Raw genomic sequence first — 20,418 nt, 5'->3', positions numbered from 1 at the left:
GCATCCATTTGGAAGCCAACAGTCTCTCTAAACCCTCTGACAGTTTGAGCAGTGTGTACAGCAACATTCTAATAAAGATTATTTTACCCCACAGATTTACACAGTGCAGTTCCTGCCGACACAAAACATTTCCAGCAATTCCTTATTTCTTTTTTCATATTGAAATGCAGCTTAATCTTTGTGGATATCAGACCTGTGGTACAGAAAACCAAAGGAATTTTGGGAAACACAAGGTTTGGAAACCCTGGATGTCTCATCCAGAGTACTGTGTAGGGAATGGCTTGAAAGGACAAATCAGCTGCTGGTATAGAAATCCATTCTCAGACTTATTACTGTGAATGAGCAGAGCTGTTAGTTCAAGGCAAGCCCAAAACCAAACTGTAAAAAAAGTTTTAAATTTAAAAAGTTACATGCAGCAGCTCATTGTAGGTCAGTCACCAGGTTAATTTGGTTTTACAATCAGAAATTGAATTATTTTCATGTTTGAACCATTTTATCTTAGGCAAAGAAAGGAGAGATCATAGACCCACAAAAAGAGTCTTGGGGGAAGTTTGGTTTTTCTCCCTTCCTGCCAAAAAGAAGGGGACACCAACCTGGGGAATACCCATGACCCAGTGCCAGAACTCCACATGTCAGCTCCTTACTTACTGCAGTTGGAATTCAATCCCAATTATTCATGAACACACAAGCCAACTTTTCATTGCAGGAATTAATGAACAGATTAAAGATTTTTAATAGACATGTAACTTGAAATTACACCCAAAACTCCAAAGGGAATTTACAGGAAAGCCTCGTGCTGAAAGGTGAGACAGCACTGACACCTCAGTGCGGTGAGGTGCTCTTCAGCAAACCATGAGGATGGAGAACAAATCTCAGCCACCACAGAATCCCAGAATGGTCTGGGTTGGAAGGGACCTTAAAGCTCATCTCATCCCAGCCCCCTGCCTGGGGCAGGGACACCTTCCACTGGACAACAGCAGTCCAAGCCCCAGATTTACCTGGCACATCTCAGGAGCACACCCCGTGCTGTTGGGAGCTCTGCCAACCCAGGCACAAAACCATCTCAGATTGCTGCCCGTACCTTTACACCTCCACTATTTACATTTTTAGAGGAGTGAATGTTCTCAAAGCATCAGAAACCAGGGGCTGCTTCAGCCAAATCCCTCCCAGCCCCAGACAGAGCTGGCCTTGTTGCTCCTGCTGCCAGGGCTGCAGATGTGCCAGCACTTTATTCTGCCCTGTGACTTCCTTCCAGGATGTCTCTCTCAGCCTCCATTTCCTCCACGTCCTTTCTCTTCCCCTTTGTCCTGGCACCTTCCCCCACGCTCTCACCCTCCTGGAGCTGTGCTGCTGCATTGAAACCCAAGCTGCTGCTGCTGGCACAGCTCCCCCTCAGCTGTTTGGCAGCTCCTGATGCTGAATTATTGCTTGTTTGGAAGCTGATCCCTCCCGGAAGAGCCGGGCAAAGCAAGGCAGCAGCAGCCAACACTCAGGAAATCCTGCCAGTGCCCAGGTGAGGAGAGGTGGAGGAGGAGGATGCCCAAGACAAGGATGCTGCCTGCAGACAGCACAGGTGGGTGTGAGGTCATTTAAGCAGCACATGAGCAAACTCTTGCTCAAAACAGAGTAAGGGTCAAGCACTCAAACCCTCAAGTGTCTTCTTCCACAGCCAGTGGCTTGGACAGCTGGGGGTGTTCAACCTGGAGAAGGCTCCAGGGAGACCTCAGAGCCCCTTCCAGAGGGCTGGAGAGAGAGATGGACAAGGGCCTGGAACAGGGCAGGACACAGGGAATGGCTTCCCACTGCCACAGGGCAAGGCTAAATGGGATGGTGGGAAGGAATTCCTCCCTGTCAGGGTGAGGAGGCCCTGGCACAGGGTGCCCAGATCCCTGGAAGTGTCCACAGCCAGGTTGGATGGGGCTTGGAGCAACCTGGGATAGTGGAAGGTATCTCTGCCCATGGCAGGGGTGGGAGTGAGCTTTAAGGTCCCTTCCCACCAAAACCATTCTGTGCTTCTATGAAATCCTGCTGTGTGACCAGGGGAAGCACGATGCCTGGGAATTCAGAATAAATAACTTGCACAGTCTCAGTCAGAATCCCAAATATTTGCTGCACACACTCATCCATCCATTGTAACTGAAACCCCAGCCATTTGCTGGACAAAATCTTTTTCACCTGAGGCTGATGCTGGAATTCTTCTGGCAGGAAGATGAGAAGGAGCCAGGACAGAACAAAGCAGAGGCAGTTCTTTGAAAGGAAGTTTTGGAAAACAGGGGAAGCCAGGCTTTGGGCTCACCTGTGCCTCTGGAGGGCCTCCTTCATCTCTGATCAGCAGCAGGTAGCTCTGTCCATCAACCACTATCTCCTTCTTGAATCTCCCACCTGCCACACAAAGCAGCTGGTTACAGACAGCAAAGGGACAAAACACAACACAGAAAAAGGCTTCGCTTGTGGAAAAAAAAAGCTCTTTGCAAATTAAGCAACAACTGGAATGTTACTGAAGTTCGTATGCAAATACATGGGAATTACTTAAAGTTAAGGCATGTACTTGCCTTATTTATATATATATATTTTTTATATATATATATATATATAGGGGGAAAGCCAGGAATTGCATTACAACCCACGTTAGGTGTCCTTGGGTTGATACATACAGTTAAAACCCTGTATGTGTCACCTTTGTTTTAAATAATTGTGAGAAGTGTCTCTAAGAAAGGCAAAGTGGTGCACAAATGTCACGTCTCGTCACCAAAAGCAGTTTCTTGTGGCATCCAGCATTTCCCCAAGGGAAGCCCAGTTCTCAGAGCACACGAGAGTGGGAGGTTATGGGAATGAGAGCTCTACACTCACACACCACAGTTAGGGGAAGGTACCACACACATGTTAGACAAAAAAGCTACGATGGTGCTGCCTCTGGAGAGATGTGCTAAGCTAGCAGAGTAGCCTGGGCTGCTGGCTTGGGATGAATCCCACACCTGCTTTGGACACCTGGATAAAGAGAGGGCAGCCACAGCCCCCAGCCATGTCCTACTCCTGATGCTGGATTTCCAGGGAATGCAGACCAAGGGGTGTCTGGGACCACCAAGCAGGCTCCAAGCCCAGCAGCTGCTCTGTCACCTCCTGTCCCCTGGCTCACAGGGACTCAGCCACCACCCCGGGGCATGGCTGGGATTGCTTCTTTTGGGGGCTAAAAGTGCATTTTGGGCCCTCTGCTGCCTCTCTCAGAAATGACAAATCCCATTTAGGGCTTCTGCTGTGACAGAGCCTAAGCCAGGATTAGCAAGCTTGGCCTAAGCACTGGGGAGGCATTTAGGCTCCTCTCCCTGAGCAAACCCGCTCTTATCTCCCCACCTAAGCCCCAAAGCCCCCAAGGCCTCACAGCTGAGCTTACCATGCTGAGATAAAACATATCCATTAACACACCCCAAACTTCTCTCTTTGTCCTATTTTTAAAAACTGGACTCAGTTCCCATTTGAACCCAATTTCCCAGCTCCAAAACGTGTCATTCCACAAAAACCAATGGTAGAGAGCCAACAGCTCTGCCCTGCTCTCCAAACAAGCTCCCTAAGCAAGTAAGTCAGCACTCCCAGGCTAATGCTGATCCTCAAACACAACAATCTGCACAAAAATTGCTGCCTTAGGGGAACCCCACGCTGGCTTAGACCCACCATTCCCCCCCAGCCCAACCACAAGAGCAGCCTTCAAACCAAGATTACTCCACAGCTCAGCTCTGTGCAACATTTGAGCGTGTTTAAACACATTCTGTGTTTAATAAAAGATGTATGAATTAGAGGTTTTGTGGGTTTGTGCTGGTGTTTTTTGTTTGGGTTTTTTTTAATCTTTTCTTTATAAACTTATCCTATTAGCAGTATTAAACATGCAGCAATGAAGACTATCCCATTTCTGGTTGGTTCATGGCACAGAAGGAGCAGCAGAGCCACGTTTGGATTTTCATTATCTCGCTCACAAAGTGGATTTCAATCTGCCCTCGCAGATCAAGTGGGAGACAGATATCTGTCATTACTGAACCTGAAAAGAACAATCCCAAACAAGTGTAGAACTTGTAAAGGAAACAGTCTCAGCTCTCAGGAACTGGATTTCTATTAATCAGGCCATTATTTCTATACACTGTCAATTAAATGTGCTTCCCAATGAAGTGTTAACTAAGATGAATTACTCAATACAGAGCCCCAGAGAGGGGTTTTAAAGCTGTAAGTAACAATGGAACTACACTCCATGCCTGATCAGAGAGGGAAAGTTCTGCCTAATTGCCATTTCCTATTTCCTTTTTTTTTTTAAACACTGCAAGTTCCCCCAGCTAATTACAAAATACCACACACCAAATGTGTTTAGGAGCCAACTCATTATTCCCATGGTCAACAGGATGCCTTGCCAGTCTCAGTGTACCTTCAAACAGTCCTCAGAGGCACAAAGAAGGTCCAGACAGGGTGGATTAAAAAGCAGAGAATTGAAAATTAAAAAAAAAAATATTTGAGTGTACATATCCAGCTCACAAACGTGAGCCCTACGAGATTTGCTCTTCACAATTTGACTGTTGAGAGCACCTTGGAAAAGGATTTTAAATTTAATAAATACAGTGCAAGTTAGCCAGCAGCTCTTTTCCCATGTGAATCCACACTAAATGATCACCTTGGGGACCTGCTCTTTGCCTTCCCCAAAAACACTGGGCGTGGAGCTCAGTGCAATTATTGTTATTTCCAGTATTAAATTCAGATCCTGACGTGCTGTCCCACTTCACCAAGGGCTGTCACCCTGCTGCAGCCAACAGCCACAGCCAGCTCAAATCTGCTCAAGTGCCTTCTTCACCCTTAAAAGCAGGATGTGCTCATTAGCTGGAATAGGCACATCCTCACAACCCTTGATTTTTGTTTGGATTGAAGTATTTCATGACAACAGCTTGAATGTAACACCCCTCCAACTAAACTGTTTCAAAGAATGCCCTGCATTTCCAAGCTGTACTAAATATTTCAAAACAAATCTGAAGGCTCAGAAATGGAACAGCAAACTCACGCTCATCCCTGGAGTAAGAATTATTTTATGCAAATCTCAGCTCACAGCAGGACTCATCCCTAATAACTTGTGCTTCTGCACCATTAAGGAGCCCTTATCATGAGCACAGCACAAAATTAGGGGCTGCACAGGACAGAGATTAAGAAAACCTACCTCAGTATCAAGAATTTACACAAACAAAAGCATAAACAGTGAAGAACAGAAAGAGCAAGGCTGTACCCTGCAGGTATCTGTGGCTGTAGGATTAAGGCAAACAATAAACTGCTTCTGCCTTTGATTTGATGAGCCTTGGTGAGACCCACGAGCAGTTGGGCAAGGGCAGTGATTTTGGGGTGCTTCAGCTTGGACAGCAGCACGTTCATCATTTTTTAAAAAATACATCCAGAGGTCTGTAAAGCACCACAGGCAAAGAGGAATTAGAGAGATCAGCCAGGTCAAATATTGGACTACAGCAACCCGTGAGGAAGTCAAACACTCTCCCAGGGCTACAAAATACCCCCTATTTTCCTAAATATCTGCCTGTGTGAAAGAGCCAGGAACTACTGTCTAAACCAACAGCACTGAGAACAAAGAAATGACCTTCATAGTACAAAGAAGGAGCTCAAAACCCACAGCACCACTCCCAGGGGAGCTGGCTGGCTTTGCTCTGGTCCCATCAGGATTATGACACACGCAGCTTTTTAATGAGGGAGCTGCTCAGCTCCCAGATGTACCTGCCAGGGGAGGCCACAGGGAGGGGACGATGGTGGCCAAAGGATGGGGCACCACAGGCACTTCAGGCAGTCATTCCCAGTTTTCCAGGGCTAGAACAGTACCCATTCCCACAGGCTCATTGGCAGAGGTGCACAGAATTTTTAGAGGTGACAAATACTGCTCCAAACTCGTGAAGCAGCCCCCAAACCACCCCAGCTCTCCCAGGGGCATCTGGCCACACTCCTGCTGTAAAATGCCCCACGTAAACACCCAGCTTTGATCAACACAAAGCTAAATAAATTCTGTGCATCAGCAACTTACAACCCTGGCTGAAGACCCAGCAGAAATTGGAATGGGGGGGGGGGAATCAAGCACAGCTTCCTGATCTCATTATCATGCACGTCCCTCCGTAAGGTGAGCGCGGAATCGGCAGCGGCACAGAAATTACCCAGCGAAAATTGGAATTAAATCAAAACACTGCACACATTTGTAATCAGAGGTGCTCTCTGTAACAAAAGCTGGGTATTACATGGGGAATTCTGGGGATGGAGGCTTTAATCCAGGCTCTGACAGCCTGGCCACCCCCTCCTCTCGCCGAGAGCCGTTCCAGTGCGTAATTGCTCAGCGAAGCAGCCGCTGATTTTGCTGCTGCATCCCCAGGCTCCACTGTGCTCACCAGGCTCTTTATTCAAGCAAATTGCCACGGGGATGAAGTTATTTAGCCATGTGAGAAGGATAAATTCGGGGGGCTGGCCACACGACAGGCACAGGCAGCAGCTGAACGTCTACTGTGGCAGGGCAAGACAGAAGGGAGGACTGAGGCAGCTCTAAAGGACTCAGGCAGCTCCTGTATTTCATATTCCCAGTGACATGTGCATTTTGACAACAGCAGCCAGTTGTCTCACACATGCACGTTCTCTCCCTTTTTTTTCCCCCCTCAGTGCCAAGAACCTGGCTCCTCTTCAGGGAAACACGTTCAAAAATTCTCTGTTCAAACAGATGGCCAGAGAGTGGTCTTCTGGTTTGCTACTCATGGTTTTTATTGAAATAAACTGATTTTAAAATGGTTTTTGCAGCATTTCCATAAAAGAAAAAAAAAAATTAAAAAAAAGGAAAAGGTACTTCCCCCAGAGGGTGCTGGGCACTGCCCAGGCTCCCCAGGGAATGGGCACAGCCTCAATCCTGCCAAAGCTCCAGGAGTGTTTGGACAAAGCTCCCAGGGATGCACAGGGTGGGATTGTTGGGGGGGGGTCTGTGTTGGAGCAATGATCCTTCCAGCTCAGGATATTCCACAATTCTATGAATTTGGGTATTTCCTGAATATAACCACTGTGCTAAACAGCAATTTAGAAACTGTGAGCAGCTGAGCTGGGTCGAGGGTCAAAGACCGAGGAACCATCGCTGCCACACGAGACTGAAGCTGCAAAAGGAGCCCTGGACTCCCTTCCCAACAAACTACCTGGGTAAAACCAACCCCAAAAGCCAACTAAAGCAGCCTAGACTGAGCTTTTCAACCCCCACCATTGCTTCTCTCAGTAGGTTTAGGATATAGTCCAGGAAATCCATAGAGAGGTCTCCTGGAAGTATCAAGCCATACCCAATTACAGCAAGGCACCACATATAAATGCAATATTACACCTTACAATCTGATCTTTACCTAAAAACTGGCAAGGAAGCACTAAGACATGATCTTACAACTCCATGGAAAGAGGCTTCACTGCTGGAATTTCAGTAGCAGCTGCAATGACATTGAACAACTGAATTCTGAGATGCACTCTCACATTGATTTGCAGTGCCTCTCCAGAAGGGCAGATGTGATGGGTTCCCAAAACCTGGCAGTGATTTGAAGGGAGATCAGTGGAATTTTAGGGAAAAAAGCTCACACTTCAAAAATATATAAAAAATTACCTCAAGCTGCATAGAATCTCCAGGGTTGGATGGGACAGTGGGAGGAAACTCTGAGGGTGGGCAGGCCCTGGCACAGGGTGCCCAGAGCAGCTGTGGCTGCCCCTGGATCCCTGGTAGTGTTTAAGAACAGGGCTTGGAGCAACCTAGGACAGTGGGAGGTGTCCCTGCCATGGCAGGGGTGGAATGGGGTGAGCTTTAAGGTTCCTTCCAAGCCAAACCATGCTGGGATTCCATGATAAACAGGCTGAGCTAGATCCAGTGTTTTATCTCCAGCAGAAGGAGAGGAAGGTGATTGATTAACCATCAAGATAAATGGGAACAAACCAGAGCCGGCCTCTGAGCAATTCAGTTTCCCTCATTACCCAGGGACAGGGCTCAGGAGCAGAGCAGTGCATGTTCTACTTTCACTGCAAAGCTCCTGACAGCCAGTGCAGACTGTGCTAAGCCAATTAGAGAGGGCCAGTCTTTAAAAAATCACTGTAACGTGAGTGCAGATGGAGAGGTAGAGCACACTCTGTCCCCACCAAATGACTCATCTGAAGGAAGCAGCACGATAGTAATCCAAGTTTCTGCAGCAGTTTCAACCCTCCTGCACCCACTTTATTAATAACCTAGAAGATGGAAGTAACAGGCTATTTAGTTTCTAGATAATGAAGCAGGAGGAACTGCAATTATGGTAGAAAATTGGATTGTACTTCAACATGACCGTAACGAGCTCAAGAAATAGAGGGGAAAAATAAAAGCAGCATCATAGGGACAGAAGTGGGGACAAAGCAGCTGTGGAAAGCTGGGGCAGGATGACAAAAACCTCTGGCACGAGACAGAAAAGCAGCTGGGAATTCCTGCAGAGTGCAGAGAAGGGGACAGCTTGTCCTAGCCCGTGTCACCCGGGCAGCCTCAGCCTGTGCTGATCTGGACAGGGCATCCCATGGCAGATAAGGACCAAAATCTGCCTACAAAACACCCAGGCAGAAAAAGAAACATGTGGAGCCTGGTTATTTAGGAGAACAGACTAGGGAGGGAGAAGAGGTGTGAGTTCTTACTGAGAAATAAAGTGCTGATCCCATTTCAGGGCAAGGGAAATACTTTTCTCCTCTTTCCAGTTATTAATTATTATGGTCCCAGGTAAACAGGCAAGGCTATCAAGTGGCAGCAGAGCACCAAAATTCAACTCCAGGGATAAAGCTGGGGTTCAGACACCCCTCAGTCCAACCTGAAGCTGGAACCCACCTTTATCAGACACCCAGTGCACATCAACACACAACATGGTGGCACTGAGCAAGTAAAAGCTGAACATGCTGTGTGTTCTCCTAGTTCAGAAGCATTTCTGACAGATTGAAGGGCAGGAAAAACAAACCCCAGGAAGCTGGGGGGAGCCTGAAACCCACCCAGAGCCCTCACACCCACCAAGCCTCCCCAATATCAGGGGATGTTGTCAGCCACGAGCTGACAAGGACCCACAATTCAATCACTGCTCCCATTTCTACCAATTGCTCCTTTTTCATCTTTTTTTTTTTTTTTAAATTTCCTTCTCTTGGTTTATTTTACTGACAGCAGGTGCAGAGGGTTGCTTACACCTCACACCCACTAATTGTATACACACAAGTCTAATTTTAAAAGCATATTTTTATCAAAGCAGTCGGAGACAAAAAAAGCCCAGCAAGTCAGTTCCTTCAGGCAGGATGTGATACCACTTTAGCACACTCCTACCTTTTCCACCACCAGTCTTTTCCAGTTTTAAACATTTACAGCCCAAAACAGCACTTTCCAAACAGAGCTCCTCACAAAGTCAGCCCCATGATTTAAAAAATCAAAATATCACCCTTTTTTTTTTTTGCTGCAGCTCCTTCTAAGTTGGTTTCTCAGGCATTTCATCTTCCAGGCAAACCCATCCCAGCTTTCAATCTATGACAAAATTCAACTGCTCAAAATTTCTGCTTGACCTCACAAGCTTCCAACACAACTGCAAAATCCTAATGTGCACTAACAAACCCTAAACAGCTCACAAAGACAGCCCAAAATGTGAGCACTGATGCACACATCTCAGGCATTTTCAAACACCTCTCTGCTTTTTATATCCAGCCAGCTTCCCTATACCTGTCCTTTCACTGCAGCTTTACATCACAAATAGCAACTACAGTTAAAAGTGGACTTAGCAGTGATTACACCATAATCATAATTTTACCCTTCCTGAAATGGGAACAAACCCCTGGTGACAGCCTGCTGTGGCAGCAAACTGAGGGGTCTGTGAGAATTCAAAACACTCTGAGTATTTCTTTTTGATACAACTGCCCACAACAACAACAGATTCAGTGAAGGGGGGAAAAAAAAGCTCACAAGAAGAAATCAATACAAGCTGAACAAGGAACACACTCAAAATCTGGCTTTGAGATCAAGAGTGAAACAGTGATTTAGAAACCCATCCAGAAGCAGTATGTGAGAAATAAAGGAAAAGGCAGGTCCAGCAGGAGCCACCCCAAAGTGGCTTCAAAAGCAGCAGCAGCAAGCAGGGAGCACTGGAGACTCAAAGCCACGGAATGCCAGAGGAGTCTGGGCTGGAAAAGCCTTCTCACAGCACCAGTGTGACCCCAGCCAGCACTGCCAGGTGTCAGAACTCAGGACATCCCTCTGGGAGTCTGGAGTTGCCAGGACCCTGCCAGGGGGCTCAGAGACCCTGGCACACAGCCCAGAACACCAGTGGGCTCGATTATGAACCCTGGAGCAAACTGCCACCTTTCCATGAAGAGATAAAAGCCACAGCAGGTTAAACAGTGTAAGAATAAAGTTATCACTGGGTGCAAATGTAGGTTTGGGGATTGTTAGTTTGGGGGTTTTGGGGACAAGATGGAGGGATTTGGGCATGTCTGGCCTTTCTTCTTCTTCTCTACCTCCATCTTCAGTGGTGATGTTGGCACTTTTGGATTGGTTTAGAGTAGAAGCTCACTGTCTAACACAGGTGATAGGTACTGGAAAATAACTGTAAATATTGTACATGTAGATTTTAGTATATAAAGATAGCACTGCCCTGGGGCAGGCAGAGTGCCTCTGGCTGTCCTGCTGAGCGGGCCTGGGCTGGGCAGGGAGAAGATTTTATAGATAAGATACACTGAACAACCTTGAGACCGAGAAATGAAGAGCTCTGGCTCCTTCTTCAAGCACCTGGCTGGGAAAAGAGACTTTCCAACTCTTCTTGGGATCACTCTGACCAGCTAGAGACCCCGACAGCCAGGGCTACACAACCCCTGTCCCCAGTGCCACATCCACATGGCTTTTTTGAACTCTCCCAGTGACTGCCCCACTGCCCTGAAGAGCCTGTTCCAATCCTTGACAACCCTTTTGGTGAAAAACTTTTCCTTCATACCCAACCTGAACCTCCCCTGGGCACAACTCAAGGCTGTTTCCTCTTGTAGCATCACCCACTGTTGGGAGAAGTCACTTTCACTCCTGTGAAGAGCCTAAAGTGGTAAGAGAAGTTCCATAAATCTGCTTGACAGTTTTTTTCCTGAGACACACCCTTCAGAGGAGCCTGTTATGAAAAGCACATTTTATTTCCCAAAAATCCCTGCCCATTCAAGGTGTTAAAGAGAACACCTTAAGCACCCTCAGGGAGCACAAGCTAAAAGAGAAGCTTTTCTGGCAATCTGCTTCCTCAGCACCTCCTCAAGAGCAAATACTTGAGTTTTTTCCTTTAATTAACAGAGCTCCTTATTTGTGTGACACTTGAAGCAGTCCCCAAGCTGACAGCTGGAACAGAGAGGTTTTCAAAGGGATCTTTTTTTTTTCTCTAACCCACACAGGCAGTCCCAGGAGGGTGAGGAGAGGGAAGGGCTCCAGAGGGGAGAGGGCAGAATGCATAAACACCCTCTTTTATGCTGAGCCTGAAAGGCTCCAAAAGCCCAAGAGAACCCTCTGCAGCAGGGATCAAAAAAGAGACAAGTGTTGGTTTATATCTGGGTGTCAGCGTGAAATGCCAAATAAAAATAATCACTCCCTGCTATTACAGCAAAAAGACAGACAAAGAACTGGAAAGAGGTAATTTTGAAACACATGTCCCACGTCATCAGTGTCTTCTGAACACGAGACAAAGTCTGCCTGTGGGTTTGCAGGCCAAAAAAAAACCTTGATCTGCCCCAAAGTGCTGAGGGGGCTCGTGAAAACTGCACCAAGGATTTGAAACCAACCCAGAAAGTTTCAGCTTCCTCAGAGGGCTTTGCAGTCCAAGAACCACAAAATGGTTTGAGGTTAATGTGGCTTTTTTAAATTCATGTTGGGATTCTTGCAAAGCCTCCCTGTGTAAATCCTTACATGTATGATGGTGATTTTCTGGCATTCCAAAAAATGCTGGAGGAAAAGGCATGAGAGATTGCAGGGAAAGCACCAAGGACATCCTCACAGGACACATTCCTCTGCTCTTCATTTCCACTTCAGCCAGCTGCTCACTGAGAACAGAGCTCACAGATTAGTCTGGGACACATCCTCCCTTTATTCATCAAAGATCAAATTTGGGTGGTCAGTAAACATGGCCTTCCTACATATCTGAGAAATATGAACTGGATAAAAATAGCAAAGAGACTGGCAGCCCCAGGAACCTGATTGTTCCCAGCAGGCAGAACTGCCTGGCCCATGAGCAGGAGGGGACAGGAACCCCAGAGCTGCAGAGGGGACAGTGTCCAGTCCTGCTGCAGCCCCCATGTTCTGTTCAACCCAACCACAACCACTGACCCCAGCCCAGGGTTAGATCTCCCAGCACAACCCCAGCAAGCAAAGAAAGATCCCACAGTGGTTGGGGTTGGAAGGGCCTTTAAAGCCATCCCATTCCACCCCACACCTCCCACTAGCCCAGGCTGCTCCCAGCCTGGTTTTAAACACATCCAGGCTTGGGGCAGAATGTTTATCCCTTTTTTTATCCCTTTGTTTTTTTCCCCAGGTGAAGCAGGTCCACACTCTTGGATGCAGGCCAGGCTCAGACCTGAGTGAAGACACCTGGCAGGTCATCCCAGTTCACAGATTATGCCTGAACTTTCTGCACACACATTGTGTAAGGGTCTGGGACCAGGAGAAAATCTCTTAAGAGGATGTGAACAAAAGCAGCTGAAATTTTAAAGCACTCTTCCTCAATCCTCCTTGCATAATTTCCCTTTGCTGAGGAAGCAGCAGGCAGGAATACTCGAGATAAACTGAAAAACATGGCCATGCATCCCTCAAGATGTCATTTCTACACAGAATCAGAATCCTTGAGGTTGGGGAAGGCTTGAAGATCATCAATGCATGCTTTTGTTACAGGCTGGCAACTTATTTTCATGCCATGCTTCAAAGGGAAGGCTGAGGGTGACACTTCATTTGGTATTTGAATATTAAAGATGACCATTGCTGCCACTCCAGTGACACACTGCTCACTGTGGCACTGAAAAAAGTTACAAAAATATTTTTAGGTCAAATTTGGAAAGAGAGTAAATGATCACAGCTTTCTGAAAAACACATTAAAGGCTTTATTCTGGATCTTTTACTGGGGGAAATTTGATTTTTAGTGTAAGTTCCTTCACAAAGAGAGATGAAACCTCTCCTGAGTGCAACAGCTACTTGCTGCCTCAAGTTGGGATGGTGGCTGGCTTTTATGCTTGTTAAAACACTAAAAAAAATTACTGCACATGAAATGAATAAATAACTCTTAAATATATCCCAGAGTATGTAGAGAAAAAATTCCTTTTTTGTCATCCCAGCCTGGGCCACAGTTTGTCTTTTTATTGTTGTTTTATTAGACCCACTGGAAAACAAAGTACTGAAATAATCATGATGTGACTTAAAATATTCACAGACATGCCAGAGATGTGGAAAAGCCTTTAAGTCATGTTTCACACCTCTGTGGCTTTTTGGAAACAAAACCCAAACAAGTAACAGAATCCTCCTCACTACTCCTGTAAACTGCAGCTCACCTTGGTCTGCAAAGAGTTCAGTCTCAAATTCCAGCACACACTTCAGTCTCAAAATACAGCACACATCTCACTTGGCTCCTACAGGCAGAACTAACTTCTAGATGGGGGGAAATAAAGCCACAACATTTCCCACAGCTCCCTTGTTGTTCCAGCAGGTAAAGCACCCAGTTCTCATCCCAATTGCTCAGAAGGTCCTTAGAAGATCACAAATCCCTAGGATTCCTTATCTCCCACCATTCCTGTGAAAAACCCTTTTCCTCTCTGGTGAAAATTTAAGAAGTTTAATAAAGGATAACAGGAGCTGAGGATTCTAGAGTAAAGGTTATTACAGCTAAGAGCACACTGTTATCTTTGGGGGTACTCTTAAATACTTTTTCTTTTCTATCAGCTTGTTGTATATTCACAGACTCCTTTGCACAGTAAAATTTCATCAAATCAGTTCAGATGTTCTAAGAACAGTTTAGTAAATATTTTTGGGTGTGTTTTTTAAGAGTATGTGCATTCTTTGGTTATGGTTTTAGTCTGTTCTTATCACCTCCAGGTTCTGGGCTTTGCTCTATCTACACTGTCCTCAGACAGTGAGTGTTGATAGTTGGCATATTTGTAGTAGGTGTCTCTTTATATCTTTATTAGATGTTATCTAAGGAGGTATTTTGACACAAGCATACTGGTAATTAGCTATTTCACTACTATGGCTGAGCTTAATTAACAACAGAAATAAAAACTGTATCTTCATAACATCACACATATAAAATCCATTTTGATATTTGTAAAAAGCCAATATTAAAATATGTATCTATAACAATTTCCTTCTTGTATCATCACAGAAAAAAACCTGAAAAGTCCCAGAGTGCTAAAATTCCCCCCTATAATTATAGCAGGGTAACACATTGCTGCTTTCCTACATCTGATTTTAAATGTGTCACTCAGCAGCACAGCTGAGTGTATGTTAAAAATGCAAAGGAAGACTCTCAAGGCCTTTTTCCTCCTAATAAAAACTTATTCTTTGAGAAAACAAAGCTCTGCAAGTTGCAGACACAGCAGGGACTGAAAAGTTCTCAGCAGAAGTAAAACCTGGGGCAGGCAGTGAGAGAGAAGTGCAGTGTGAAGTGCAGGGTTCCTCCTCCTGGTGGGGAGGTGGTGATGGGCACAGAGAAATCTCTCACTGGGAGAGCTGAAGGAAACCTGAAACCATCTTTACATAGCTCAAATTCATTTCCTGGGATGCTGGAGGCCTCCAGGCCTGCAGGAGATGTGGCACTTGGCTGATGCAGGGCAGGTTTCCTGGTAATTGCAGCAATTGAGAGGCAGAGGAGAGCAGAAATAGCAGCCCCTGGCCCTAATCACCACTTCCACGGGAAGCAAATATCCATCACCTCACCCATTAGGCACTGATTTTATGATGCCTGTTAAATTTAGCTGTTAGGAAACCATTCCAAGGCAGTAAACTCAGGTTTTCCTGAACTGATCAAGCAGCTGACACCTTCACATCCGACATGCACCCTCGTCTTTATCCAATTTAACAAGCTGACACATTTATAGTCCCTCAGGAGAGGGGAGGGGGGAGGATCCATGAGGGTCTCCATCATGAAGGATTTTCTAGGGACTTGTTTGAAGGATCTAAAAGTGCTCAGGAGCAGATTGGAGGGGGCTTGGAGCACCCTGGGATGGTGGAAAATGAGCTTTAAAGGCCACTCCAACCCAAAGCTCTCTGTGCTTCTGTGATTCTCTACCAAACACTACCAAACCCCCACTGCAGATGTTTACAGAGGGTAATTTATAGGGGTTGGATTTCCTTTCATGCTGACTTGATTGGAAACCTTGACCTGATCCCTCACCAGGCAAATTAGAGCTCTTAATTATTCCAGTTTTCCTCCTCTTAATGAAATGCAACAGTGTCATTAGTGAGGCTTGTCAGCCACACTAATGTGCAGAGAAATGATTTGACACTGCTTTTGTCATCTAATCCTTGCAGGGAAAACAGTCCGTACGTCACTCCAGCACTGTAAACAAAAATCCTCAAGACAAAAAGGACAGATGGCAACAGTCCCAAGGAATATCACCTAAATATAAAATATTCATCCTTTAGGAGGAGAGCAGTCAGGAGATTTGAATCTTCCAAGGGAAATAAAACCAAAACCAATCCCAAACATCCTCTGTTCATGAAGTGGAGGAAGAGATGTGTCAAGACAGTGATTTTTGCTGCTCTCAGTGCCACTGCAGCCTCTGTCAGCATTTCTCACCCCCAGCAGCCAGAAGCAGACCCACACACACTTCTGTGCCCAGGCTCCATTGCTACCATCAGTTATTGCTGTCAGCCCTAGCCACAAACCAGCAAAAGCATTCAGGGCAAACTCACAACCTGCAGGAGCTCAGTGTCAGTGCAGTTCCACAGGAAAATTCCTTCTCCATCCCTCCCTTCCCCTCTCCTCCCATTTTTACTCCAACCCCAGGCTGTTAAAATGCCCACTACCAAGCTGAACCAGCTTCCTGTAGTAAGAGTTAATTAGAAACAAATGTTATCAGAGATGCATGAAACTACAAACTACTGCTGGAGAGACAACTACAGCAAGAGACAACAACAGTGAGATGCACTACAGACTCGAAATCAAAAGGGAACAACTCAAAATGATACACAAAACAAGGGGGGAAAAACACTCTAGTACAGAAACCACCATCTGGCCCTTCCAAACCAGAGCTGCCATGAAGACAATGTATAGTTACCTGCATCCATATCTGCAAAGAAGGGAACAGCCAGTAAGGGAAAGAAGGAACCAGAAATTCAGTGTCTCAGAGTTGGATTTAAAAGTTCATAAGGAGAACAGATAAAGAAAAATAATCAAAAAAGTATTTACTGTGAGATAAACCTTGATAAGGTACTGTGATAATTTTTGATTTCAAGCTATAAACTGGGATTAATGTTCAACACTACAGTGTACAAATTAATTTTCTATGCCATAAGAACATTTTAAAAAACCAGAAATATTTAATATGTTAAACAATAAGTAAGTTACATGTTTTTAGGTGAAGATTTTTATTCTCCTAACAAGAAACCCAGTAACTGTGGCTTCCTACAGCCCAAGGGAAAGCTGCAGCACTACTGAGAGCAGTCGGCTCCTCTTGATCAGGACTAATTCCTATATGGACACACACTGGGGGCCAAAGTGTTGAAGGGATGCAAAGCAAAGCAATTTAAAGGATGGAAAATCCACAATTTGATTGTACATACTTAGCCTGGTCTGGAGAACGTTAAAGCAAAAATCCCCACGCATTCTGAGTTAGCACATGGGATTTTTTTTTTTTTGCTAATTCATTTCTGCATGACCAAAAATGAGCAGGGATGTGGTTTGTGGGGAGGAGAGAAGAGTGGGAGCTGGGGATGCACCTACCTTCAGGGGACTCCTCCTGGACATAGGTGCCGGTCAGGTAGCGGTGCACCAGCGCTGACTTCCCACTGGCCAGGTTGCCCACGATGCCCTGGCATGCAACATGGAAAGAAAGCAACAAAAAAACTCAGCTGCAAGCCATCCCTGTACATAGCAGTGTCTTCAAGGGAAATCCTCCCATGGAATAACAGCCCAAGGAACAGACACGGAGCTGTTGTGGTGTGAAGCAATATCCTGTCCCCTCAGGTGTGCCAACTTCTTCCCCTCCCTCTTGCCCTCTTCCTAACTGCTGTCTGTCCAGTTCCACATTCCAGCAAGGGCGTTGTGTGCTTGGCAGAGTTCAACAGATGCTTCTCAGACCTGGGGTCATTGGCCTGTCCAGGTGTCATTGTCCCCTGAGACCCTCCCCCTCCCAGCTGGTTGGTGGCTCACCTGTCCTTTCCCTCCCCCCTCCCTGTGGGTTTAAAAGGCACTGAAGCCATGCAGTTGGGATTCTGTTGGAGCTGTTACCAAGATCCAGAGCTCTGTGACCCTGGAATAAACTCTGGATTTAACCCTCCAGCAGGATCTGCTCCCTTTCCTCTTCACCATCACCTGAACCCTTTCCACCAGAGGCAAACTGAGTTTCTACCCTGCCTGGACTTGTTCCGAGTGCCCAACTGCAACTGCCAGCCAGCCCAAGGTGTCTCTGAGGTGGAACACCACAGCTGCTGCCTTGGTCCAGAGCACCAGGGCTGGAGGAGCCCAGGCACGTTCCACCCAGCAATATTGGGGTTTTATTGCAATACAGAGCAAAACGTGCCAAGAGATAAAATAAACAGCAGGGGGCTTGGGGTGGGGAGGGCCTGAGAGATCGTCTTGTTCCACCATCCCAGGCTGCTCCAAGCCCTGCCCAACCTGGCCTTGGACACTGCCAGGGATGGGGCACCCTGTGCCAGGGCCTCCCCACCCTCCCAAGGGAAATATTTCAGCCCAACCCCACAGAGTTTTGTTCCTGGAGGGGCTCAAATGCCCAAGGGCTTGAGGAGATTTGGGATTCATGGCTTTAAAGGGGCCACTGTGCTCCCTTCTTGGGGGAGGGAGGGGATGGAAGCCTCTCTCCCCCTTTGAAACAAGCCCAGCCTGCTCTGCTCTCTCCTGTTTACTTGACCCTCACCAGAGGTCCAGAACAGAAGGTCCCTGGAGAGAAGATGAACTCTGCTGATCTGCCCTGACTGCCAAAGGGGCCGAGGCAGCAGCCACGAGCTGCACGTCATCTTCCCATCCCATCTTCTCACCCCATCCCCTCTTCTCACCCCCAGCTGGCAGGACACCACCCTGCTGATCCAAACTGGCTTGGTGGGACCCAGCCACGTGTGCTGGCACCCCAAATTCCCCCCTGCCTGGGGCTGATCCCCAGCGTGGGCAGCAGGGGAGGGAGGGATGCTGGGATGAGTCACGGGAAGAAAATGACATCTCCAACACGTGTCCCTCACCCCAGGACATGAAGCAGCTCTGCAGTTCATGCCTTCTCCCTCCATTCCATGCCCATGAGCTGCAGTACATCTGTCTACTCCCACTCACAGCACAAACCCACTGAGAGCTGAGGGAGCCCTGTGTGTGAACAGCTCAGCCTTGGCACCTCCTCTCATCCCCAGAGTGACACCATCTCCCCTTCCACACAAAGCTGCCCAAGGAAAAGCTCCTTCCCACTTTTTTTTTTGCCTACAACAATGTACAAAGTTCCCCCCCCCCCCCCTTCAGGATTCACCACTTAAAAATAGTTATTTTACTGTGTGAAAGATGAACTGTATTTTTAATGGTCTACACATGTGGCCAAGACAATTTTCCAGTGAAACCTTCACTTACACGTGATTAGCCTTGTGTGGATGGAAATTAATTTTATTTTCTGTTACACTTGTAACTGCCAGGGAGAACAGAAAAGCATCAACCTGGGGGTCCAGTCAGAGGCACCATCCCATGGCTGAGATGTCTTGTTCTATCCAGAGACCCCCAAAATTTGAAAGACATCAAAAGATTCAAGAATACAGTTTTATGTATTAATTTGTTTTAATATCCCAAAGGTCATACCAGGTTACACCATTTGACAGCACTTCAGGTTCTCTGACACATTCCTACAAAGTAAGAGCAATAAATTCTGCACTGGGGGGAAAAAAAAAAAATTGACTTCTGATACAGTTTCTCTCTTTGTCAGCACTAATATTTGCTTTAAGGCTGATCCCCCACAGCATGACAAAAATGCCAGGCTGTTTTCACAGCAGTCATATTCCTCTCTGCCCTGCTTTATACACAAACAATCCCAGTCATCTCCATTTATTTATGGATATGTCTGAAATGCACCAAGTTATGACAAGCATGTTAGGGAACAAAAATACCACCCTAACCCAGCTCAGGGAGGAGAAAATTCAGCTACAACTCACTGCTCTTTTCAGTGCTGACTTGTGCAACACTGAATCATTTATTTCCATGTGCCAGACGTGGTGTAAAACAAACCCAAGCCTCCTAAAGCCTGGTGGGGAAAATCACAAACTGTATTGATGGCACTTGGCATTTTAAAGCTGTCCAGAAGAGGAGCCTGCCTGCACTTTGCAGATTTTTTTTGCAAGAGATTTGGTGATTTTATCCAGCAATCTCTCGTGTTTATCCTGCCTAACACATCCTCATTTAACATCTGAGCAAACAGGACCCAGGAACACCAAAGGCAGTGGTCTCACCACGCTCTTGTCCACAAGAAAAGCATCAAAATCCACAAGTAAGACCCAAGTCCTGGATCAGCAGGAAGCAGTTACAGAATCCCAGACTGGTTTGGGTGGGAAGGGGCCTCACAGCCCATCCCATTCCTCCCCACTCCCACCATCCCAGCTTGCTCCAAACCCCTCCAAGGTGGCCTTGAACGTCCCTCTGAGCACTGGAAAGAAAGCAAGCCAAAGGAAGGAGGCAAAGACTGGTGTTCTTTCCTCCAAGGCACACTGAGAAATACCTCCTTCCTTTCCTGCAGCCCTGGGGGCTCTCTCTGCTCTCCCAGAGCCAGTTTCTGTTCCCTTTACAATTCTGCAGAGCCCAAAGGGTACAACAACAGCTGTGCTAGAAATAAATCAACAATAAACAACAACAATAATCCATGTAAGGACCTAAGCCTGTCCAGGGGGACAACCTCTCCCTTTAGCATGGCCCTGATGTTCCTCAGCCCCAGGAGCAGCCAGGATGAGGCTGAAGTAAAGGAATGACAGAGGGGACTCCCTGCCCTGAGCCCTCCCCAGGGGCAGATGTGCAGGAAAGGCAGAGCAGATTTCAGCTGGGCTTCCCAGCTCACCCTTCCTCTTGGAGCACAAGCTCACAGCTGGTGCTGCTGGCTTCCATCATTTGCAGGGCTATAATCAAATTATTCTTTTTGTAACAGCAGGAGTTGTGCTTTTCCCCTCGGACAGCTCTCGTGGCTGCAAATCCATTCTCTGCAGCAGGCACA

General features: G+C 46.6%; 1 protein-coding gene across 8 annotated transcripts in view; it reads right to left on the bottom strand.

The window, feature by feature from the left end:
• The window catches only part of AGAP1 (ArfGAP with GTPase domain, ankyrin repeat and PH domain 1), a 329,227-nt gene that overhangs the window by 207,677 nt on the left and 101,132 nt on the right, over window positions 1-20,418 (bottom strand). For all 8 annotated transcript variants that reach the window (XM_059868340.1, XM_059868339.1, XM_059868337.1 and 5 more), the window contains 2 exons: window positions 16,956-17,043; window positions 2,297-2,382 (listed from right to left, as the gene is read on the bottom strand). In XM_059868340.1, the coding sequence (XP_059724323.1) occupies window positions 2,297-2,382; window positions 16,956-17,043 (174 nt within the window). The remainder of the gene's footprint in view (window positions 1-2,296; window positions 2,383-16,955; window positions 17,044-20,418) is intronic.

Source organism: Haemorhous mexicanus, chromosome 26 (genome assembly GCF_027477595.1).
Source record: "Haemorhous mexicanus isolate bHaeMex1 chromosome 26, bHaeMex1.pri, whole genome shotgun sequence".
NCBI classification, from domain to species: domain Eukaryota; kingdom Metazoa; phylum Chordata; class Aves; order Passeriformes; family Fringillidae; genus Haemorhous; species Haemorhous mexicanus.
This window is presented reverse-complemented; position numbering and strand designations above follow the sequence as displayed.